The 26,255-nt window shown below is 43.1% G+C and overlaps 1 protein-coding gene across 1 annotated transcript; it reads left to right on the top strand.

Annotated features, from left to right (window-relative positions):
- Positions 1-7,074: 7,074 nt before the first annotated feature.
- On the top strand, positions 7,075-24,435 carry LOC137297351 (cyclic nucleotide-binding domain-containing protein 2-like). Its single transcript, XM_067829360.1, has 17 exons — positions 7,075-7,425; positions 7,886-7,968; positions 8,086-8,197; positions 8,966-9,040; positions 9,800-9,888; positions 10,484-10,557; positions 10,775-10,848; positions 11,171-11,254; positions 11,571-11,641; positions 12,032-12,112; positions 12,477-12,537; positions 12,939-13,307; positions 13,610-13,667; positions 20,279-20,388; positions 21,958-22,032; positions 22,756-22,890; positions 23,285-24,435. The coding sequence occupies exons 1-17, from the start codon at positions 7,075-7,077 to the stop codon at positions 23,435-23,437; spliced, it is 2,055 nt and encodes a 684-aa protein (XP_067685461.1). The 3' UTR covers positions 23,438-24,435.
- Positions 24,436-26,255: the final 1,820 nt, after the last annotated feature.

Here is a 26,255-nt window from a genome sequence, read left to right on the forward strand (position 1 = left end):
CATTTCTATGGCCTTAGGTATAAACTCATTTGCTGTTTCTGTTTCTCCATGATGTGCAGGGGTTCAAAAATATTTTGAAAAGTCACTTGTCACGTTTTCCTCTTGTCCTGATTTTATGACACAATGCGTGAAGTCAATGGTTACTGTACTATTTATTGATGAGTGATCGTTTCACTCTTTACTAGCTCTACTTCATTATTATTGAGTACTTTATTAGATTCATTATGAGCAGATATGAAATGAAATCCAAGATTATTTGTAGTTTGAAGATATAAGTCTAGTAGTCCACGGACAATTAAGATACCATTATTTCATTGCCCGAAATGAAAACTGACTTATCCCGGCACTTGGCATTTTTGAACCCCTGGATGTGCCGTATCGCAAGTAACAGGGAAACCAAACTCAGACACAAAACAGTGACTCAAATCCTTAGTTGCATTCCTTAAAGCCGAACATCAGGCCACCTTGTAACTACTGTTGACGCTACCAGGGGATCGAACTATCGCCTCTCCGGACAGGCCCTTTATCTATTACACCTAATGTCCTGGCTCCTGGGGCATAGGAAAAGGCTATACTACTAAGAAGATCGTTTCCCATTTCATGCTCAGTCACTAATATCATGGTGGGGACACCAAAAAATGAGCTTAACAAATTGTACCCATGTGGGGAATCGAACCAGGATCTTCGGCGTCTCGAGTTAGCGCTCTAACCGGTAGGCTGCCACACCGCCGTCTCAGATATCTGGAACATTGCTGGATACGACTGTCAACTCTAAAAGAAACCTACATTTATTTATCGCTTGTATCTGAACTTATGTTCACTGAAAGCACCCTCTATTTTCCAAAACGTTGTGTACGTCTGTACCCACTATTTATGACTTAAATGGGATTTGCTTATCTGACTGGCATTACTTTTGTGCGTCTCCCGGGCTGCAGTTCCCCGTCTAGATGTTTTACCCTTGGGACTTCTTGTGTATGTGTGCTCAGATGAATATATTTACACGCCAAGTTTTATCAGCGAAACCAAGAGCCGTAAATCCTCAAAGCACTTTGTCAGCTCCATCGTTATTACAATCTATTGATACGATGATATATGAGTGCCAGGTTTGAAACACTCATCGAACGCAGGGGGCAGTTCACACTTCACCACTTGGCCGCACCCTAGTTACCGCTGGATTGCGCATGACAGAACGGCGGCCATGCAGCACGTGCACTCAACTGTAAGCGTGCAACTTGGCTCCGTCTACTGATCTCAATATCATGCTTTTGTCAACTGTAGGATTTAAGAGATATGAAGAAGGTGGAACTTACATACCTTACATTTGTGTAGCACTGAAACAAAGAGTCCGATGTCTGAGTACACATAAGTGCTTTCATACCAAATTATCAAACTCTTGTCTGAAAGTTGGATTTGGATGTAGATTGTTTCGTGACATTCACCAAACGTGATGGTCGGGTAAGTTTGAATACGTTACCTGGATTTCCTCAGGTACTTCTAACCGAATGTATGTATGGACAGTAAACTATACCGGAACTGTACCTACCTGATATAGCGTGTCTCATATCTCATCAACATTCACAGATTTCGCTGTATCAGATATACCCCTTGTCAGCAGACTGTTAGCACAGGTGCGAACGTTTACATAAAATCCAAATAATAATTCATTTGCCATTATTACGTAAATAATTGAGACCTATGAATAGTACATAATATATAACAGAGATTTCAGTTAATATGAAGCGTTACCGGCATCTCTCAAAAAAGGATCTAATGTGGTTAGAGAGGTATCAATACATTAAAGTATTGATCAGTAGGTACTTAAATGGCAATAACAGATAGGTGCGCGTAAAAGACAAATCTAGTTATTCGCCGATCTAATGCTGTTGTTATTCGATGACACTGACAAACACGATTACGTGTAAAGTCGCGAGCGTGGTAACAGGTACATGGCTGAAAATAGCTCGTGCATGGTGTATATGTATATGTATATTTACATTTTCCCCTGTTGGTGTGTTGCCCTATGTCGTTGTTGTGTGTATTGTTTTACTCAGTTTATATATAGTTAATAACATATGATATAATGTAATATGATAATAATGATATAGCATGATACGATGCGATACAGCATACTGTAAAACACAGGGGTACCTGTTTCCATTATAACCGCGTAGTTTTTACGATTACATTTGCGACCGGTGCTACTAGAATAACAGATCCGGGGTAGAATAGGCCTTCAACAACCCATGCTTTGCCACGAAACGGGACTATATTTGTCGTAAAAGGCGACTAACGGGATCGGGTGGTCAGGCTCGCTGACATATTCATTGGTTCTCAATTGCGCAGATCGATGTTAATGCTGTTGATCACTGTATAGTCTGGTCCAGACTCCATTATTTACAGATCACCGCCACACAACTGGAATATTGCTGAGTGTGGCGTAAAACTAAACTCACTCACTTACATAACATTCCCAGTAGCTTGCATGAATTCATCAACTATGGTTCAGATGCTAATTGCCTTTCAACATACACTCTGGTTCTCATGGTAGGAAGTGAACTCATAACAAAACACTTCCTAATCGATTTGAAAAATTCAGGAATATCTAAAGAAAACAGGTTCTCCAAGTGAGTACCTGTGTTGTTATATATGCTGACAAGTCTGCTAAGCGGTTAATTAAAGAGGGGCTTTAGCTGGGTAGCCGCAGAGAACGTCTGTAAGCTGCGGGGTAAACATGTCTTCCCAGCTGCGAGACCGAGTTATGTCAATGACAACATTTACCCTAGAGATCTCTGAGGATTTCCTCGTCCTGCCCAGCATCGAATCCGGGTGGATAGAATGACATGTGTGCTTTTCCCTCTAAGTTACGTGGAGTTACAGCCTCATGCTCACTTAATCACTACCCGCCTTGTTGTGGACACGTACATGTTTTGGTCTGTTACATAATATAAAAACTACCCGTCTTTTTGAGGCCAAGTGCGTGTTCTTTTATGACATATTTACTACCCGCGTTGCTGTGGACATGTGCATGTTCAGGGGATGCTTAAAGACCACATGCCAATCAAACATTCTTGTTCTCTAGTAAATAAAACACTACACGTCTTGTTGTGAACAGGTGTACGTTCTTAAAGCTTAAACAACTCACTTCATGTTATGACACGTGCGTGTTCTCTGTTAACATACACCTCGCTTTGAAATGTATGCTCCCAGGAAATGCTACACGGCTTGTCGCGGACACGTGCATGTTCTCCGAATAATGTTGTGACACGTGCGTGTTCTCTGTTAACATAAACTCTGTACAACTCGCTTTGAAATGTATGCTCCCAGGAAATGCTACACGGCTTGTCGCGGACACGTGCATGTTCTCCGAATAATCTTGTGACACGTGCATGTTTTCGGTTAACATAAACTCTATACACCTCGCTTTGAAATGTATGCTCCCAGGAAACGTTACACGGCTTGTCACGGACACGTGCATGTTCTCCGAATAATGTTGTGACACGTGCATGTTCTCCGAATGATTAATCACTGCCCGGTTTGTTGCTCCCGCTTGCATCTTCTCTAGTTGCTTAAAACCTATAACATATACGACATAAAATAACTAGTCTCGATCATAAACTGAACCAGACCTCATTGGGCGTAACAAGCAAAACGTTGATGAAACCGTATGAATTAATCTCTACGAAACGAGATTTTCATTAAGAGATTAAGCACGTTACCAATCCGATACAAGTACACATCCATTCATGAAATGGCTCTCCAATGGCTAACAATAAATTCAACCTAGGCTCGGGTCAATTAGCAGTCCAGTTAATTGAATCATATGAATAATAATTTGTTAGTCGATGAACTTAAGTTTGGTACACCAGTGTAACAGTATGTATATGATAGGACCCTTATTACATTCGCCCCTGTCACTCGGTGTAACGCTGAGACCACTTTTGGAATGAACGCTGGACTGTATAGTAAAACACCTTCTTAGTGAAGACTGAAAGATGTAAGTGCGACAACATTTACAGACGCGCAGAAATCCGACGGCGTCATGACAAGGCCAGGGTCAGTGTCCATACGCAATGTAAATGCTCAACACACTATGCATATATATCGGTCTAGAGATAAATCTGCACTGCATTTTCATTCGACTCCCTCGGAATAATACAACCTAAGTTGCCTTGACAGGCCCGTGGTGGTTAGCACTCACTATACCATCTCACCCTAACGGGTACCCAATGTTCCTGCTGGGTGAATAAGTTCCTAGTTCGCCAAATCGGTTCAGGCCTCATCTAGCTATTCTATGCCACCGATGTTACTCAACTTCTGATCTCTTGTATGCTGGATCAGTGGGGTGGCTAAGCGTTCACTCGTCTCGACGAAGACGAAGGTTCGATTCCACACATGGTTACAACGTGGAAAGTCTTACTCTGGGGTTCTCCTCCTTGATATTGCTGTAACTTTGCCAAAAGCGGCGTAAAACCCAAGTCATTCTCTCACTCTCCTGTGATCTGTCCGCTATGCAAGGGACCATTTGTCACGAAGTTCATAAAGCTTGACGTACGTCTGTGTAACTCACACATATCTCAAAGAGCAACTTTGCACTTCAGATAGTATCTGTCGAGGCTCGGGGAACAAATATACTTAACCCAATGAACGTTTAACCATGAACACCGTTTTGTTTTGTTCTTTGTCTCTATTTACTCCGAGAGTTAGTTACATTGCTCGGGAGATCATAGATTATTGAATGATAAGCCGACAAATAGTCTAATCAGAAACATAAATTGCTACTATGTTCACTCTGAAGAAAATGAACTGTCTAAGAAGCTAAGGGGAAAATGGATTACTGGCTCATTGTTCGTTGAACGGGGTTTCATGGTCAAATTGAATTTAACGTTTATCCTGCATATTACGTTTTGAGTTGTTTTGTGATGTAGCAGAAGCCGGGGGCTGAGATTTTTACATTTCGATGTGGACACTACTGCGTGTTATTACATCCCTGAAACAACGACTCGACTTGACCTAACTAGATGAACGGTTCAGCCTGACAACATGCAAGGTAATTACTTATTATTTATAAAGTTTGGTAAACTGTAAATCTGTTTATTATTTATAGGTTTTTCTGAAAACGAATTTACCGTTATAGCGAAAAAAATGGCCCAAATCGAAATTAATTTTGCCTTCTTGCATAGCGAAAAAACATAGTTTTGGACAATAGACATTCGGTAGGAGTGATTGTTAAGCATAATGTGATACAAGGGTATCCTTGGCGTGACTGCTAGCTCACGTTCCGGACAATAAAGGTGTAAGTGTATGTGAAATACTTACCTGAGCCAGGTCACGATATCAATAAACTAATTAAGCAGGACTACCTGTGGTAGGGGTATTTATGGGTTACTGGAAGTCAGGTCAGGTGGGAACAACGGTCATTATCAACTACGGTTACGGGGCAGTTTGATGGATTTATGAATATACGAGCGTTATATATCTTACAGGTAGGTTAGTAGCGCGTGGATCACTATGTTCCTAAGTATTGAAAAGTTTGACCAAACTACATGAACTTCATGTTTGTTAGTTACGACTGAACATGACAATATTGCATGATTCCCAGGGAGCTGAGAATCAGTATGCGTTGTCCCGTTGACTGGGTTATAAGTTCATTTGCTATATGCATGACTATATGAGAACATATTTGGACAATTATTTTGATATTTTCATTATTTGTATTTTCGTTATTGTTTAAAGTTTCTTCATGCGTTTGCAGTGATACCACGCTTACGGAACGTTGTAGAATGTCAAAATATACACAAAGACGTTTTATGCTGGCGGTTCCTTGATTAAGACAAAATGTACACCGATAATATATTTTTTGTCGGTAGCTCTTTACTTCAACATTTACATGAAGTTTTACAAAAACCCTTATCGTTCTGATTACAAGGGTTTCGCTGAAATATAACATGTTAAAGGAGATATTTAGTAACATATTATTTTTGAATCACTTAAATGGTGTATCAAAATAAGTGACGTGAAGAAGCATTTCTTTTTAAAGTTGTGATTCAGTACGTCTCCATAACATTCTCACAGACTCGGTATGTTACTGAACAGAGGGAGGGTTCATGGCACAAGGACTCCTCGCTCTAGTAACACAGCCATACTCTGTGCCCTGCTCTCCTGTAATGTTCTTTATTGTACTCTTAAATCAATTCTCAAAGTAACTTCCTATGAAAAAATATAGCATTCTGTATTTACCTTTCTTTGAAAGAAAAGCGATACATCACAAAACAAGGCGAGTCTGAGACCTGATCTGTTTTACTGAACTTTCTATTTGTAAGTACAGGTAACAAGAACTGAAATGACACTATTAATTTCTTGATTTGATTTTGCCATTTCAAAATCCACTCTCATTCAGCCCACAGCTGGTAGTTAAACGCTAGATGTATACTCTTGAATAATATAGATACTGTCCCACATATTGAAATACCACCCCTCCCATTTCTAATTTGCTGGTTTATGTTTGTGTCGTATTAATTCGGTACTTTCTGTGATCAGCTATACGGCGTTCTAACGGGAATCTGCGGGAGAGATCTACCTTGCCTAATATACTGCCATCACGTCAACGCTTACGCCAGGATCTGCATCCAGGTGCGTGATCAAGTAGTTGTCACCGCCCTACATTAGTTACAGTTTTACATCAGACGTTAGGTACAGGTGTGTGATGTAGGGTTGATCATCATGAGACGTTAGGTACTGGTGTGTGACGTAGGGTTGATCATCATCAGACGTTAGGTGCAGGTGTGTGACGTAGTGTTGATCATCATCAGACGTTAGGCACTGGTGTGTGACGTAGGGTTGATCATCATCAGACGTTAGTTACAGGTGTGTGACGTAGTGTTGATGATCATCAGACGTTAGTTACAGGTGCACGACGTAGGGTTGATGATCATCAGACGTTAGTTACAGGTGCGTGACGTAGGGTTGATCATGATCAGACATTAGTTACAGGTGCACGACGTAGGGTTGATCATCATCAGACGTTAGTTACAGGTATGTGATGTAGCAGTGATCATCAAACATTGTTCCAGATATATGACTGAGCGGTTATTACATGTTACACTTGCAGATAAGGAGCACGAGGACAGACACCGACAGGTGAGCCGGCAGGTGCTACACTCTGCAGTCGGACTGACCATGTCAAAACAGCAGCTGTCTATACCCCAGGCGTTACCCATTAGGAGGGGGTCATCCAGCCAAAGCCTCTCAGGGTCTAGTGTCATCAGTGCGTCTGATTGGAGGGGGGCTGGATCAACGAGGAGGGGTTCCCGTGGGTCACTGAAAAGAAACTCACTACCCCTTGGGTCGGTTGGAACGAGGCAGTGGATGAGAAGGCCGCATCCCCAGGACAGACTCACTGAGGCTGAGGAGGCGGAGAGGGCGAAGGTAGATGGTGTGGGTGTGGGTGTGGGTGTGGGTGTGGGTGTGGGTGTGGGTGTGGGTGTGGGTGTGGGTGTGTAAATGTCATAGTGGCAGGGGTGAGTAAGTTTAGTTTTATCGTTTGTAGCCGTAATCAAACAAAATCACAGCGGGACACCAGAAACGGGTTTCACACCCTTGTAGAGAATCGAACCTGGATCTTGGGCGTGAGGAGCCAACGTTTTAACCACTAAGATACCCCACTGCCGGTGAGGAGACGAAAGGTCAGACGGGCAGCCTTAAGACAGACATGGGGGTTATTCTTTGGGCACTGGGTGAATGAAGTGCTTAGTTAGACACGACGTACTTGCATTCCCGTCACCGTTAGAGTCAGTTAACGCCGCACTTAGTCCTGTTTCACCATACCTACCGTGATTAGGGCGACCAGACCAGGATAACTAATCTTCTTCAACTACCGCTCCTACAGAAGCTGCTTGGAAAGTTCAGGATGTGGGCTCGCGTGGTCCAAGCATTCTGCAACCTGTTCAGAAGATGCAGTGCCCTAGAGAGGCAGGTACTTTTCCAATCATTTTGATACTACGGTTGCCGTTTTGTGAACAATGCCCTCATGACTGGGTTAAGAATATAGTATACAGATAGTTTACTGCATGTATTCTCCTCCCGCAGCAGCGACAGCCCCTACTATTCCCAGTTGGACACCATCGAGAAGACCTCGCTGGGCATTGACAAGAATCACTACATCTTCTTTGACCCCGCTGATTATAAGGCCAATACTCAGGTTGGTATATCAAAGCTTCCCCCTTTGCATAAACGGGACAAGTAACTATTTTCTATCATCCCATGAGATGCGACTTTGAACAGCTATAGGTGCCAGACGACCATCCTAGGGGTTAAAGCGTTCGCCCATCGCGCAGAGTGACCTTTTTTGATTTCCACAGGACGAAGCTGTGTGATGACGAATATTGCTAAAAGCGGCGTAAAATCATACTCAGTCACTCATCACTATTCCGTACATCAACACGTTCATTTACCTGCCATTAAAGCAATGTAGAGACCAAATACCTTAAGGTTATGATAAATACTGCAAACAAAGTCCGTCTCGAAACATTCTGCTTTGTGTGGTTCGATGTGGGATGATCTCGCATCGGTTCACTTTCGTCGGCACCAGGGCCGGGTATCAGAACTGACCCTCAGTACCCCGTGCTTGTCGTAAGAGGCTACTAACAGGATCTTGTTGTCAGGTTCACTCTCTTGGTTCACACACGTCATCCTATCAAAATTGCGAAGAGCGATGCTGATGCTGTCGATCACGGCATTTGCATGGTCCAGACTCTATTAAGAACAAACCGCCACTTTAATATTGCTGAGTATGGCGTAAACCTCAACTCGTGCCTACACTGCAAAGCGACCGTCTGTGTTTAAGGATGATGGACAAACACGATGGAATCTCATAACACTTGAGAGCATGTAAGATCACATGTGCTTTGTAGTGGCGAAGATAGCTCTAGAAAATCTTTGGATATGTAATGAACATTGTGTTTGTCAGATGCGCATGTCCAGAGATGGTCAGAGGATTTTGTCCAAGCCTCCAGACGACAGGACAGAGGAGGAGATCCACCATGTAGGTATACTAACTCTGTAATGGACAATGACCATGTCAAGTCAAGACTGGACATCCTTACATGGATGTTTCAGTGTGCGATTGAGGGAGGTGTGCTATCAAATGGAAAGGTTCACGAGTTACTTTGAGGACCTGGAACGACTCCCCTCAAGAGTACAATATGAAAAGATGGGTTTTGATGTTAGCCTTTACACATTTTGGAGGGATAAGCGGTCTAAACAATTTATTGCAGTTATCTCTTTGTTTGTTACTCAGCGTATGACTCAAATGTGTCCAAGCATGTAGATAACAAAATCTGGACCCGACAATCCAGTGATCGATATTGTGAGACACTATGCGCGTGGTTGTGTACAAGTTTTATTACAGCTAACTGCCGGCTGTCCGAGTCTAGGCCTAACAAACGGGCGATCAGTCTAGAGAGCATGCTGACGCCTGATAAACATTCGTCTGGGGGTAACAGGTACCTCTGAACGAATATATATCGTGTAGTATCCGTTGTTATGCAGTTGTTGCACCTGCTGTAAGCACCCCTTCGTCACATTGCAAGGTCTGTGTCATCCCGTATGTTTTATGGCTTCCTGTCTACATCCCTGGAGTTCCTTTAACGAAGCAAAACTTTACTAGGGATAACCTTATGTCCAATTCTTTTACATTGCACTAAAGTAAGCATAGTGACTTGCGATCATCTTAGTCCACCATGAAAGAAGGCCCTGCACTATAACACTTATACCACCCTTTATCTTTAACCCCAACCTTCAGGTGATGATAGCACTGCGGGGCATCAGGGCAATAGAAGACCTGCCAATCAGGATGCAGAAACACCTTGCGAGATACAGTACTTTTCAATCGTGAGTTAGATTATTGTGATACTTACTTACGACCGTTTGCAGTTTATTAGACATTTCCTTATTGTAGAATTGTTCTAGCGATTACTGATTATTATTGATTTGGAAGGACACATGGCCAACTCATAACTTACTGAAAAAGAGGAACGTGCTTAAGTTAGAAAGTGATACGCGATAGATATGTGTATTTTATGCGCGATCGTTTAAAATATACATGTTTGCTGAATGATAATTAGATGTTTAACATAATAGAAAAAAAAGAAAGAAAGATAGAGATAGTGCTCACCCGTCACATTAGAAAGATGTGTCAGCCATGCATGTGTGATGGATGACTGATGGCAACTGAATGTGAAGTCAGGTTTAGAAGCCCGTGATTTGGGTGGTGAGCCAAATACGGGTAGCACGTACAACTCCCTATATGGGACAGTGGAGAAACAGCCTTCTGATGGAATGAAAGAGAAATGAAAGGCTGTCGGCCACACAAACATTGTGAAACACTGTAAGGGCAATGACATAAGGCTAAAATTGTAAGAAATTTCATTTTGGACAGTTATATTCCATTCATGGATTGATGTTTGATCCAGTATATTTCTTGTAGATTTGGTTCCAAACGGATGATTGTCAAGCAGCATCGCCAGCCCGAATTTTTCTACTTCCTGCTTCTTGGCACAGGTATACCACATACTTGCATCACACACGCACACACGCACGCAGCACACACACACAGAGGAAAACAACTGCAGTTGCACTCACATGCACACATCCAAACTTAGAAACTACGTTTAACATTGGCTCATTTAGTGGTTTTGGCCTTTTATAAGAGTACATAGTGGCCACACCAAACACACTGACGTTTATAACACAACTGTTTTGTGTTTGCGCTTCGCAGTGATGGTAGCCGTCCTGCAGGAGAGTGGATACGCCAAGACGGCGGTGGAACTCACCCGAGGACACAGCTTTGGGGTAGGGGCATATTTCATTCGTGTAAACAAATTACATATGTCTTCAGTGCTGACGCTGCTTTAACACTTCGGAACAAATACAAATGTACAGTGTCAGTCTTCATTTAAAAAGGGTTTCGATTTCTATAATAATGCCTTAAATTCTAGACCTCTTCTTTGCCGAAGGATATCGTTAAAGTATGGGAGTTACGAACAGTTATAACAAAGTTCATTTCGTAGAACGGTCCAGACCACTTCAATGAGAATCATTTTCGAAACAGAGATATATAATGGTGTTTAGTATTCTCGTTTGTTGTGAAGTGTTACGTGTGATTGTGTGTCAGGAACTGGCTATCATGAGTGGCACCACCAGACAATCATCCATCATCACCAAGACTCCTGTGGAGCTCCTCGCGGTCACCGAGGAGGTAGGTATTGAATGTGTCTGAGGGTACTCTTGAGTGTGCTTGCCTGAGTGTACTTTGGTGTGTGCTTCTCTGAATGTACCATTGGGCGAGTGTAAATTTCAGGGTTTTATGTATGTTCTTGAGTGCGTTTATTCGAGTATATTCTTCAGTGCGTTCATTCAATAATGCAATAATACTCGTGCGTTCACGTATATAAGCATGTGAGTGCCATCCTTCCAGTATTCTCGCATGTATATTCTACTATACCTTCTAGTGCGTGTTTTGGAATTGTATCTCCAGTGTGTGTATCTAAGAGTACTAGTATTTCCTATAACAGAACTACAGACGTATCTTCATGGTGGGAGGCATACGGAGCCTTCACGACCCCGACCACCTGGAGTTCCTAGGGTAAGCGTGACGCCCTGCACCTTCTTATAGCGCGATCGTTGTGCGTCGGACGATGAGTACTCCTGAGTATATATGCTTATGGAAACAAATAAGGGAACACATCAAAGTACAAGTATTCCTATATTCATTTCCAGGTTTCTTCACAAGGCATATATTGTCCTGTGGGTGAAAATTTAAATTCAAAGGGAACACTTGTACTCTTGTGTGTTCCCATATTTGTTTCCATGACTATATATGATCCCGTATTTGGAATATCTATTGAATTAACGCGCTTTTGCCCTGATAACGGTGAACGAGAACAAATATCTGCAGCAACACAAAATGTCGGTTCTGACTTGATTGTGAAGTTTTGTTAAAACATCCACTGGTATGACTTTAACTTATTTTCAGAAATCTGGCGTTTCTCCAGGACTGGCCATTAGAGCTGCTGACAGGCGCGGATGCTAAGCTCGTCACATTCTGCTACTTCCGGTAACCACCAGTTCCACGTGTACATACGACCACCTGTGCGGTGCCATCTGTGCAATATACATCGTAATATAAACACCCAAAAATATATTTTGCGATTATAAGTGTTTGTTGCTTTCGCTTTGGAACCAACAGTTGATAATCATGATATTCCTGCCCTGAAATGAATGCATATTGTTACCAGCCTCGATCGAGATGACTTAAATTAGCTAGTGCAAGCTCAATGACGTGAAATAATGTGTCGAAGTACACCCCTTGCGGCCATAGGTAATCTTCACCAAATGTCACTCCATTTATGTGAAATCTCGCACAATCCCACTATTTCTCGCTCAGAAATGTGTATGTGAACATTGTTTTGGTGCTACAGGTGCAAGACCGTCATGGTGAAGGACAGCAACGCCTCTGACTGGATTTTTGTAGTGAAGTCGGTAAGCATTCATGTATTATTTTGCTAGCCTCATCTTCATGATAAATCCAGGTGAACTTTGAAACGCCATATTGTAAAATGTGTATATGTGACAAGCCACCAAATGCAGATATCATTTTGTCCCAATAATTTTGTCACTGACATCATCAGTTGCTGCTGAACATTATCAACACTTTCTACTGACAGGACATAATTTACTGTAATTTGTAATTTTACTTTTGTCATAGTTAGTGTGTCTTTAGGATCTTTATGAAAGCAAGACAATACTTCCGTTCAAAGACTCCGTACCTCCGTGTTAGGCACAATTCTGCTGTTTAACGAGGGATACTCCGCGACAAGACCATGCCCATATAAGGTAATCTCTGCGTCGTGTGGTTCATATTGTGTGTATTATTGATGCAGGGTTCAGTGACTGTGTTAAAGAAACTCGTCAAAGCTCAACCAACCCTGAACAAGAAAACAGGACGGTATCACCAAGTCGCCCATACCAGTGGTTACCTGGCCTTTCAAAGCAACGTCATCGCATACTCCCGTTACCTCGCTTACAACAACAGAACATTGCCATCACCTCTTTCTCTGTCGCTCAACTCAAGTTTTACCACGGACTCTGATGTCACACAATCCAGTGACGTCACTGATGATGTTGACGGCTTTCTCCGACGTGCCACGCGAGTCAATCGGCCAATGACATGTTCCCCTCAAAGGAAGCTAGAAGTAGCTAGCGGTCCCCGGATGTCCAAGTCCGCTGTCTGTCGGGTGCAGAAGAGGAAGGTTGGATATAAGTATTTGTCTTCACGCCTCTTCCAAGCAAGCCAGCAATATAATGGGGACTCTAGAAATGGGCTTTTCGACCCTTTCACAAGCTGGATATCCTCCGCCTTCAATAATTCAGTCATATATCACTGCACATACGTTTAATGTGTTAGGAGCACCGGAAGTGAACGTCAGAGTGACGTGTCTCATGTGTGTCGTATCCTGTGACCCTGGATGTAAATCTCAGATTCGCCCATGATTATAGATCAATAGATCCAACTTAGTCCCAGGACTAACATGCTCTGTACATTTTTTTTCAGACAAGGAGTGCCGAGACGATTTCAAACGCATCAACGCCGACATCAACTACCATAACAGGTCCGTGGCGGTTGAGTCTCTTATGTCAAACAAAACCTAGACAGGAACGGATACAACTGTTTGAGAAATGGGGAAGGGGCTGCACAGATTATTTTCACCTGCGGGAGTTTCAGTGGTCATTTAATAAACTTACAGGACAAAATGGAATGGATCTGCTCTGGATCCTCCAATGCTAGATGATTTTCAGTTCATAATGATTCTTAAGTACCGTAAATGACAGTGAATATCGTTTTAATGTGAATTCTTACCTTGTAATGATTCATTCTGCAGCTAGGACGTAATGAGAGAAATTAGTGCTGCCTTGTGATTTGCAAATCAACACTGTTTATAGTAGAAATTATGATATATAGGCCAGAATTGTGATATCAGGAAATAACCGTACACACGTCAGTCAATGAACAATATCATATCGCAAAATACAGTTATATGTCCAAGGACAATACAGTCGGTGATATTCGAGCCAACAGCAGTGGGTAATTGCTCTATATATTAGGGAAGGGTCTCAGTGAATTTGTTCCTATATCCAGAGTGGTATTTTGTTTTATATTCTTATTTAATTATTTTATTATTATGTTTTGGCAATTACGGCAACTTGTAAATAATCTGTTCTGGACCAGTCTGTCCAGTGACTGACATTATGAACATCGATCTACGCAATTAAATGTTCGATGGCATGCTTAATGAACATCGATCTACGCAGTTAAGGTTGGATGGCATGCTTGGTGAACATCGATCTACGCAGTTAAGGTTGGATGGCATGCTTGATGAACATCGATCTACGCAGTTAAGGTTCGATGGCATGCTTGATGAACATCGATCTACACAGTTAAGGTTGGATGGCATGCTTGATGAACATCGATCTACGCAGTTAAGGTTGGATGGCATGCTTGATGAACATCGATCTACGCAGTTAAGGTTGGATGGCATGCTTGGTGAACATCGATCTACGCAGTTAAGGTTGGATGGCATGCTTGATGAACATCGATCTACGCAGTTAAGGTTCGATGGCATGCTTGATGAACATCGATCTACGCAGTTAAGGTTGGATGGCATGCTTGATGAACATCGATCTACGCAGTTAAGGTTGGATGGCATGCTTGATGAACATCGATCTACGCAGTTAAGGTTGGATGGCATGCTTGGTGAACATCGATCTACGCAGTTAAGGTTGGATGGCATGCTTGGTGAACATCGATCTACGCAGTTAAGGTTGGATGGCATGCTTGGTGAACATCGATCTACGCAGTTAAGGTTGGATGGCATGCTTGATGAACATCGATCTACGCAGTTAAGGTTGGATGGCATGCTTGATGAACATCGATCTACGCAGTTAAGGTTGGATGGCATGCTTGATGAACATCGATCTACGCAGTTAAGGTTGGATGGCATGCTTGATGAACATCGATCTACGCAGTTAAGGTTGGATGGCATGCTTGATGAACATCGATCTACGCAGTTAAGGTTGGATGGCATGCTTGGTGAACATCGATCTACGCAGTTAAGGTTGGATGGCATGCTTGGTGAACATCGATCTACGCAGTTAAGGTTGGATGGCATGCTTGATGAACATCGATCTACGCAGTTAAGGTTGGATGGCATGCTTGGTGAACATCGATCTACGCAGTTAAGGTTCGATGGCATGCTTGATGAACATCGATCTACGCAGTTAAGGTTGGATGCCATGCTTGATGAACATCGATCTACGCAGTTAAGGTTCGATGGCATGCTTGATGAACATCGATCTACGCAGTTAAGGTTGGATGGCATGCTTGATGAACATCGATCTACGCAGTTAAGGTTGGATGGCATGCTTGATGAACATCGATCTACGCAGTTAAGGTTCGATGGCATGCTTGATGAACATCGATCTACGCAGTTAAGGTTGGATGGCATGCTTGATGAACATCGATCTACGCAGTTAAGGTTGGATGGCATGCTTGGTGAACATCGATCTACGCAGTTAAGGTTGGATGGCATGCTTGGTGAACATCGATCTACGCAGTTAAGGTTGGATGGCATGCTTGATGAACATCGATCTACGCAGTTAAGGTTGGATGACATGCTTGGTGAACATCGATCTACGCAGTTAAGGTTGGATGGCATGCTTGGTGAACATCGATCTACGCAGTTAAGGTTCGATGGCATGCTTGATGAACATCGATCTACGCAGTTAAGGTTGGATGGCATGCTTGATGAACATCGATCTACGCAGTTAAGGTTCGATGGCATGCTTAATGAACATCGATCTACGCAGTTAAGGTTGGATGGCATGCTTGATGAACATCGATCTACGCAGTTGAGGTTGGATGGCATGCTTAATGAACATCGATCTACGCAGTTAAGGTTGGATGGCATGCTTGATGAACATCGATCTACGCAGTTAAGGTTGGATGGCATGCTTGATGAACATCGATCTACGCAGTTAAGGTTGGATGGCATGCTTGATGAACATCGATCTACGCAGTTAAGGTTGGATGGCATGCTTGATGAACATCGATCTACGCAGTTAAGGTTGGATGGCATGCTTGATGAACATCGATCTACGCAGTTAAGGTTGGATGGCATGCTTGATGAACATCGATCTACGCAGTTAAGGTTGGATGGCATGCTTGATGAACATCGATCTACGCAGTTAAGGTTGGATGGCATGCTTGATGAACATCGATCTACGCAGTTAAGGTTCGATGGCATGCTTGATGAACATCGATCTACGCAGTTAAGGTTGGATGGCATGCTTGATGAACATCGATCTACGCAGTTAAGGTTGGATGGCATGCTTGGTGAACATCGATCTACGCAGTTAAGGTTGGATGGCATGCTTGGTGAACATCGATCTACGCAGTTAAGGTTGGATGGCATGCTTGATGAACATCGATCTACGCAGTTAAGGTTGGATGGCATGCTTGGTGAACATCGATCTACGCAGTTAAGGTTGGATGGCATGCTTGATGAACATCGATCTACGCAGTTTAGGTTCGATGGCATGCTTAATGAACATCGATCTACGCAGTTAAGGTTGGATGGCATGCTTGATGAACATCGATCTACGCAGTTGAGGTTGGATGGCATGCTTAATGAACATCGATCTACGCAATTAAGGTTGGATGGCATGCTTGATGAACATCGATCTACGCAGTTAAGGTTGGATGGCATGCTTGATGAACATCGATCTACGCAGTTAAGGTTGGATGGCATGCTTGATGAACATCGATCTACGCAGTTAAGGTTAGATGGCATGCTTGATGAACATCGATCTACGCAGTTAAGGTTGGATGGCATGCTTGATGAACATCGATCTACGCAGTTAAGGTTGGATGGCATGCTTGGTGAACATCGATCTACGCAGTTAAGGTTGGATGGCATGCTTGGTGAACATCGATCTACGCAGTTAAGGTTGGATGGCATGCTTGGTGAACATCGATCTACGCAGTTAAGGTTGGATGGCATGCTTGGTGAACATCGATCTATGCAGTTGAGGTTGGATGGCATGCTTGGTGAACATCGATCTACGCAGTTGAGGTTGGATGGCATGCTTGGTGAACATCGATCTACGCAGTTAAGGTTGGATGGCATGCTTGGTGAACATCGATCTACGCAGTTAAGGTTGGGTGGCATGCTTGGTGAACATCGATCTACGCAGTTGAGGTTGGATGGCATGCTTGGTGAACATCGATCTACGCAGTTAAGGTTGAATGGCATGCTTAATGAACATGGATCTACGCAGTTGAGGTTGGATGGCATGCTTGGTGAACATGGATCTACGCAGTTAAGGTTGGATGGCATGCTTGGTGAACATCGATCTACGCAGTTGAGGTTGGATGGCATGCTTGGTGAACATCGATCTACGCAGTTAAGGTTGGGTGGCATGCTTGGTGAACATCGATCTACGCAGTTAAGGTTGGATGGCATGCTTGGTGAACAGCGATCTACGCAGTTAAGGTTGGATGGCATGCTTGGTGAACATCGATCTACGCAGTTGAGGTTGGATGGCATGCTTGGTGAACATCGATCTACGCAGTTGAGGTTGGATGGCATGCTTGGTGAACATCAATCTACCCAGTTAAGGTTGGATGGCATGCTTAATGAACATCGATCTACGCAGTTAAGGTTGGATGGCATGCTTGGTGAACATCGATCTACGCAGTTAAGGTTGGATGGCATGCTTGGTGAACATCGATCTACGCAGTTGAGGTTGGATGGCATGCTTGGTGAACATCGATCTACGCAGTTAAGGTTGGATGGCATGCTTGATGAACATCGATCTACGCAGTTAAGGTTGGATGGCATGCTTGGTGAACATGGATCTACGCAGTTAAGGTTGGATGCCATGCTTGGTGAACATCGATCTACGCAGTTGAGGTTGGATGGCATGCTTGATGAACATCGATCTACGCAGTTAAGGTTCGATGGCATGCTTGATGAACATCGATCTACGCAGTTGAGGTTGGATGGCATGCTTGGTGAACATCGATCTACGCAGTTAAGGTTGGGTGGCATGCTTGGTGAACATCGATCTACGCAGTTGAGGTTGGATGGCATGTTTGGTGAACATCGATCTACGCAGTTAAGGTTGGATGGCATGCTTGGTGAACATCGATCTACGCAGTTGAGGTTGGATGGCATGCTTGGTGAACATCGATCTACGTAGTTGAGGTTGGGTGGCATGCTTGGTGAACATCGATCTAAGCAGTTAAGGTTGGATGGCATACTTGATGAACATCGATCTACGCAGTTAAGGTTGGATGGCATGCTTGATGAACATCGATCTACGCAGTTGCATGACGCAGTTGCATCGATCAAGGTTGCATGACATGCCCCAGCCAAGTCAGCGACCATGACCAACCGATCCCGTTCGTCGACAGTTGCAAGCATGGGCTTCAGGAAACGAATTCTAAATCGGATCATTACGAATCACAGTGTCATGTCGTCAAAGATCTACATGTGCTCTTATGTTGGTACAATCAGCCATTTGGAAATGATATTCTCTTCACAGTTCCCGGTGGTACAGTTGTACACACAGAACAGTCTCCCGCGCTTCAGCATCTACGGAAACAATCTACTGAAATTTCTAGCATATGGCACAATATTTCAAAAACAAAACGTCTCAACCTCCGTCAACACTACGTATTGTTGTACACCATTCCATGTATGGATCACGGTATGAGAATATAATGCTATCGAAGCACAGTGATTAACATCCAAGCTTACCAGACTTGTATTTTGGCACATCCTTCTCGAATAGCTCCGACATATTCTGCCCTATACGGTTCAAGTCAAGATAGGAGTTGACGATGCAACGATAGTACAAGCAGGAACTAACACACAATACCTCATCTGTTGGTCTTCATCGCCTGTTCTGCTGATATTATTGTTGTAGAACGAAAGATGCCAACAAATCCCTTGTCCCTGACCGTGTGCTAGTGTCATCAGTGGCCTTGGTGTCTTTAAGGGGCGGTGGGGTAGCCTGGTGGTTAGAGCGTTCGCTCGTCACGCCGAAGGCCCGGGGTCGATTCCCCATATGGGTACAATGAAGCCTATTTCTGATAAACAGTGGCGACAAATTATGTTCACTCTCGTGTCGTTAAATCTTCTAAAGGACACAAACAGAGAGGTAATCAATTGGAAAGACTTCAAAATACCACACTTCTTCCCGAAGCAAGATGGTGTCCACTATAGTTTATGTCAAAGTCTGGTTTTATCAAAAAAGAAGGATTTGGATATAGGCTACTGGACATAGGACATATAGGATATAGGCTGCTCGAGAAGATGAGTTAATCATTGTGTGACCCCACGAGTTCACAACCCGGAGTGAGCAGCCATTAGATGTTAATGGGAGCATATACAGTTTCATCTGCACAGCTGCATGTCGTGATGACGACGTAACGCTCCACGAGCAGTGCTTGTCTGGTGCAATCGCATGGCTGTCTGCCTCGCGGTGCCTCACTATGACGTCGATGGGGGGCAGCGACCCACGTATGGGCGGTGTCTTGCATAACAAGACAGACTAGAAGAATATTGCATTGCACACCTGTGGATGAGAGGGTATATTAGAGGTTATGTCCTAGGTGTGTAACTGATCATCTTTCTCATTTTGTTTTGTTTGGTTATTTTTGTTTGGTTTTTTATCTTGATTATTTCTTAAATTTAGGCAAATCTAGTATCTAGTGCTCAGATATACATTTTCTCAACAGTTCGTTGTAAAGTTTAAGTACGGAACGTTACATGAGACTCAAATCCTGCACATATAAGTTTGCGCTGATCAAGTCTTGATCAATTGACCATATTTCCAAAGGAACACAGCTCATCCATAGTTGAGAACTATTGATGCCTTGAGATAATTTTGACGTCAGCGCATGTGCAAACAGCCCCAATCCAATCAGATACGTTTGACATTGTTGTGAACAATTAGCAATGAATTAATAAAATAACAAGTCGACACCATTATCGCCATTGATAACTCTCTCAACAATAAGCTCCTAAGACCAGAGCTAAACATGTTTTCCTCTGAATGTATCTCAATTATATATTTGCATGCTATTCAATCTAAAGCTCCCACGGCAAAAGAGGGTAGTGATATTGTGCCATTCAATAATTTCCCCTGGGTTGCCCAGATGACAGTGGTGTAGCTGGCCCCAACGATGACGGCAACGCCCACGTCGACAGTCAGAGAGGAAGGATCCGAACCTTTCTAGACGACCTCGACGGTGGAGTCTCCTCAAAGGTCAGTCATGAAAGATCAGACTTTGGTTTCGTGAGAAAAATATTGAAAGGGTTTCCTTTTGCATAAAACACTTTACACAGTTTTTAATATTTTATTAAACTCGGCTTTGTAATCTGGACTGTCATAATTACGAGTTACACACTAAAATAACATCCCCGACAGTTAAATTGCTCTGCGTAATCTGGTCGCAGCTGACAAAAATAACGTTGGAAAACATCCCTGTTACTACTGTTGGCAATGGTTACTGATTTAATACATTGTATTACGTGGCAATTTACAGAGGCAGAAGCAATTCATGTGAACTGTTTCCAATGAAAGTATAAATACAATATTTCGTAGAAATGAAAAATGGATGTTCAAGTTGTTGGTTGTCCTTAACAAAGTGGGGTAAGTCATCGTGGTAGTGAACACGTTAACGGACAAGAGTTAACAATCCGGTTCCCAGTCCGTAATAGACAGATTCCACTGTACTGCTATTTCGGATCTTTGTCTACAGTTATGGTTTATCATCAACCACCGACGACACAGCTTTATGTGCAGACAGATATGTCCAAACTCCTCCCTGTTGTCTCATACGTATGTTTCAGTAACGTCATCCTCATCTTGATACTAGTCGTGTTCTACACATTAACAATATATCGACAGCTCCAGCCTTTGGTGTTTACGTTTCACAACTTTTGTGGTACAATCGAGAAGGCTGTTTCTATCAGGAGTTATTAATACAGTCACGTGACTCTTGCTCAGACGTTATTTCATCAAGGTGAAAACATTCAAAGCCCCAGTAAACCTTTCAAGAAATTTCATGGTAGACATGTGGAGATTTCCACAAATTTCCAAATTTGATGCATCAATGACAAAATGATGTCCGATGCAGTTTCGTATTTTGACTTGTACCACAAGTTCTCCACAAATGACTGACTTCGCATATGATTTTGAAGGGTGCCTCCGGCTCGGCAGGATACACTAAGCTTTTAGCGAACACCTGGTATCATCTCTGTTTCATTGTGATAAGCACATGCTCTGTCGTGCCATCGCATGGCGGCAATCACTGAATTGTTCAGACTCTACTCGTATACAAACAACATCATACAGCTGAAATACTGCTTAATCAAATATATGCTCATGATATAATCATAATTGTACAATCGACTCTGTTTTGGGCAAAGATTTCTTATGAATGTGGAAAGAGGTTTGTCGCTTCCATTTATGAGGCCTACAGATGGAATGTTTCCACAATACATCATCGTTTGTTCTGGATTAATATACAGGCGCACGGTAACTTTGCTTGTCAAGGGGACGGCTGTCCGGGCTCAAACTAGGTGACTTGTTGAAAACCTGTCTCCTTTCTATTCATGATCATGATGTCAATCACGAGTTTAACCCAAATCAACCGTTTACAGTTTGCCACAATAAAGCTCCACTGTTTCTGACTTAGGCGTCACACAAAGAAGCAGAGTAAAGAGCTTCATTGATTCCTTATACTGATTCATCAAACTCATTCTTGGCTCTGCTCTTGGCGCCTTCTGATATTGGCCACAATAGATTCATGTATATGTGTAATTACTTCAGCCATTAGCAGTAACAGAAGCAGATGAGAACCCGGAGTTCGTGCTGGTCCAGACTCTCACCAAGGGCCAGGTGTTTGTGAGTATGTTATTAAACCTCTTCCATAGAGGCTCAGTATTGCTGGAACTTAAGCAGTATTATTTCAGAGCACTAAATATTATGGACAACTGACCTGTTACGTAAGACACGCTGTTCAAGTAGGTAAGCGAATATGTATCTGTTTACTAGAAATACGCGCCATGCATAGTACCCATTTGAGAAATCGAACTCAGGACCTTCATCGAAATGAGAAAATTCTTGAACCACTGGGCTACCGATCGCCGCCTCATGTGCCATGCACTTCACATATTGTACAGGGTTGGTGTTTTTAAGGGACGGCGGGGTAGCCTAGTGGTTAAAGCGTTCGCTCGTCACGGCGAAGATCCGGGCTTGATTCCCCACATGGATGCAATGTATGAAGCCCATTTCTGGTGTCATGTTGCTGGAATATTGCTGGAATATTGCTAAAAGCAGCATAACACTAAACTCACTCACTCACACGCGATATTGTATCAAAGTAGGTCCATCCTCGTGACGAGGAAAGCGCGTTGGCCACTAAGCTGAACATCTGCTTCTGTCTCGGCTGTGGGTCATCTCGTTCCTTCTTCATGTCATGGGAACACTACATAGCCGTCTCTCTATACAGTTGTAATGCATCGGTAATGTGTTACATCGCTACGATACGGTGTTTCGTGCTTTCAGATACCCTATGGTTCTCATTCAAATAACTTCACCACTCGCGTTTTTTACTATTGCACACAGGGCCTAGAGCAGGTTGTCCTTGGTGACCAGCCGAGTCTCAGCCTTGTGAGCAATGGCGTCGAGTGTCTGATGATCAACAAACGCTTCTACCTTGACCACTGTCCACCAGCGCTGCTCAGGCGACTCAAGACCCAGGTATGCCAAATGGATAGACTAACAGCTAGTCTCTGAAAAGAACATATTTTACTGAAAAAAAAACGTCCATAGTGAAAAAAAATAATATAATGAAATGGAGCCCTGAGACTCTCTTCATTTTCAGAAGCCTGAAGCTATGGAAATCTACTTGCCCCATTTTCTAGACTTTCTTGGATATATATACTTCAGGGTCTGTACGACAGACTAGCCAAATGGAGTGAGTATGTGAGTAAGTTGTGTTTAACGCTCAAAATGGGAACGAGAGACCGCTGTCATTTGTCTCCGTCCTGACGTTGTTTTCCGGGTTCTGCTGTATAAATATGTTGTGGGAATTTTGGGTGTCCCAAGGTGAGCTTCTGTACCAACTACCTGATACATGTATATTTGTATGCAGGTGTCTCCATACCCAAGTGACGAAAGGCTACAGGGCGACCTGGTGGTGCGAGCAGACTGGGAAGTGTACAAGCAATGTGTAACGGCAGAAGTATTGGTAAACAGACCATATTCCACTCATCATCCCCAAGAACATTTGTCTAGCATCATCTAATGTGTAGCTGTCACGGTGATTAACGCTGCTCTGTTGGGCTTCTCCGTCAACGGACCTCATTCCCTTTATATCCAGAGGAGAACATCGTACATCTTGTTTCATCTTATGGGTACGTAAAGGGTTGTCTTCGGCTACCTCTACAACACACCATGTTCCTTAGGTTTCCATCGTACTTAGTCTCCACAAGGTACTTGTCACCTCGCCAAAGCTGGTGCATTTGACATTGACCCCTAACAGGTCTGGGCACAACGGCATGACAAAAGAGAACAGTTGGTGGAGTATTGCGCGCAGTTGATGGAGCAAGATTGTGATAGATAATCCATGTTTTACATTGTCAAATCTCCTTCATTGGAACAAATCGTGGGTGTGATGTAAGAGTCGGAACAAGACGGACAAAATGGACCTGGAAATCCAATGACTGACAGCGTGAACTGTAGCCCCGACTCGGTGTATGATGACACGTAACACAGTCCGATCCTGCATACCTTTGATGAACTCTCGGTACAGGCAGAGTACTTGAGACACAGTCGCAAGAGGCATACATTAACTTACAACTTTCTTAGCGCTAAAAAAGCTTCGAAGGCCCTGACGCCAAGCACATGGGATCCAAAAGCTGATGAAAATCATTTGGAGCGCGGAGCAAGAGGATGATCAAAATGAGACCGAGATATGTGCACGTACCAGTGCTGTTCAATTCAGCCACTTTGGCTACGTGATGTCTTCTAGTGGTATAAGCTATGTGGTCCATTCTCCTCACTCTAGGATATCCGTCGAAGGGAGTGGATTTTGCTCAGCATGATATCATCACTATTGCAGATGTTGCTGAATGACGACGAGACAGTGGTGAACGTACACGATTTCTTACTTACTATTGTGTAGGATATAAATATCTGACCCACGGCAATCCCACTGATCACATCTGAATAGTTCACATTCTGTAGCTCTTTAAATGTATATGCTCAACAACTTTATGCTTATACAAAAAATTCCAAACCAAAGTTCTTCCGATTGTTTCTGAGTAGATGCCACAATACTTTCCCAGCAGGATGGCCACTAGCAGTCATTTTCTGATCCCCTCCATGCCTTTCTTTCACTCCTCGGTGTGTATCCATCGTGAGTCACATGCTGTATCAACATTCCTTCTTACTTAAATATAAGTCTACGAGCAAAACAACTTTCATACCTCAGCTGTCACACTCGAAAAGCATCGACACTGAAGTGAGATCCGTTAGTTCAACGTACTCAACACAATTGCTCCTGTACTGGCTAGCGACCAGTTATCGCCAAACCTGGCTGTAGCGCTTCCGCTGACAACTTGACTTGTACTACCGTAGTATTTCACATATTGACACATCACAATAGGCAACGAGGGTTATAATCAAGCTGCCTGCACAAGCGAAACAGCCAAATGTTAGTGATACCTGGGCCCTTATTCTTGAAACGTTCGTAGCCCTACGAAGTTCTTAAGTCCTTTCTTAACACACTGGTTACGATAAGTTAAGAATTCTTAGTGCTACGAACGTTTCGAGAATAAGGGCCCAGGGCGCTAAGGAGTATAGTCATGTGCCAGTCTACAGACCCATGCAAAGAGTATTCGGACATTTGACGTCATTTCCATAGACTTACATGTTATTTCAGTGTAGCATAAATAATTTTCATGAAGTGAGTTTAGGGTATATATTTGTAAAACTTGACTGGCCCATTGGAAATCATCTTTGCTCTGCGATCATCATTTCAGTTCATTTTCCAGAGCACTATTTAACTAATGACGTCACATTTATCAACTTATGCATGGTTCCACAATCCAATAGATCGCCGCGTTAAAGAGTGAGTGAGTGAGTGAGTTTAGTATTACGCCGCACTCAGCAATATTCCAACCATATGGCGGCGGTCTGTAAATAATCGAGTCTGGACCAGACAATCCAGTGATCAGCAACATGAGCATCGATCTGCGCAATTGGGAACCGATGACATGTGCCAACCAAGTCAGCGAGTCTGACCACCCGATCCCGTTAGTCGCCTCCTACGACAAGCATAGTCGCCTTTTGTGGCAAGCATGGGTTGCTGAAGGCCTATTCTACCCCGGGACCTTGACGGGTCCCGCGTTTAAGAGTTCACGGCACTGTACACATCTTGATTAACTTGTCGTCATTCGATAAATAAGCAACGGAAAATTAAACAGAAATTATGTGATTGTAGGTAAGATGATTCCCCATAAATGTTCAAAATTTGATTTGGATCCTACGAAAATTAATTTCATGAAAATTATTTATGCTACACAAAATTAACATGCAAGTCCAAGGAAATTACGTCAAGTGTCCGAATACTTTTTAGCATGGGTCTGTAGCTTGGCCAAATGGTCTGTTACCTCTTTAAAGTTTCTTTATACCTTGTCATCAGCATGTATATAAATACATAATGTCCAGTACACATGTGGATGGCAGAGTGAGTTAAATCGGTGGCTCTCGAATCCCAGATAGGATTCAGCCGCGAAACGTTCTAAACTTTGCACTTCACTGAAGAAGTGTAACCGAAGATATAGCATATGTATTCCCTGAATTTAGTCAGACACGTACACTGACGAGATGTCACAAAGTCGGTGTTTAATACGAGGGCCAATCAGAGTATTAAGTAAGACGTTTTAGGGTCATTATGTTTGACTCGGTGGGATTGAACCGCTGACATTTTCAGACCCTGTATCGACTGGACAGCTGAGGCAGTCTGTAGAAGTAACTGCTGCATGTGTTGTGATGGTTATAGCCACTCAGTAATAGGTTCAGCAGCAGTAAGGACATGTATTTGCACCTGCAGCAGCATC

Source organism: Haliotis asinina, chromosome 9, assembly GCF_037392515.1.
Source record: "Haliotis asinina isolate JCU_RB_2024 chromosome 9, JCU_Hal_asi_v2, whole genome shotgun sequence".
Classification (NCBI taxonomy): domain Eukaryota; kingdom Metazoa; phylum Mollusca; class Gastropoda; order Lepetellida; family Haliotidae; genus Haliotis; species Haliotis asinina.

Coding starts and splice junctions, on each gene's coding strand:
- LOC137297351 (XM_067829360.1), top strand. CDS start 7,075: ATGACTGAGCGGTTATTACATGTTACACTTGCAGATAAGGAGCACGAG. Junction 8,198..8,965: donor ATTATAAGGCCAATACTCAG/GTTGGTATATCA, acceptor TGTGTTTGTCAG/ATGCGCATGTCCAGAGATGG. Junction 9,041..9,799: donor CAGAGGAGGAGATCCACCAT/GTAGGTATACTA, acceptor CCCAACCTTCAG/GTGATGATAGCACTGCGGGG.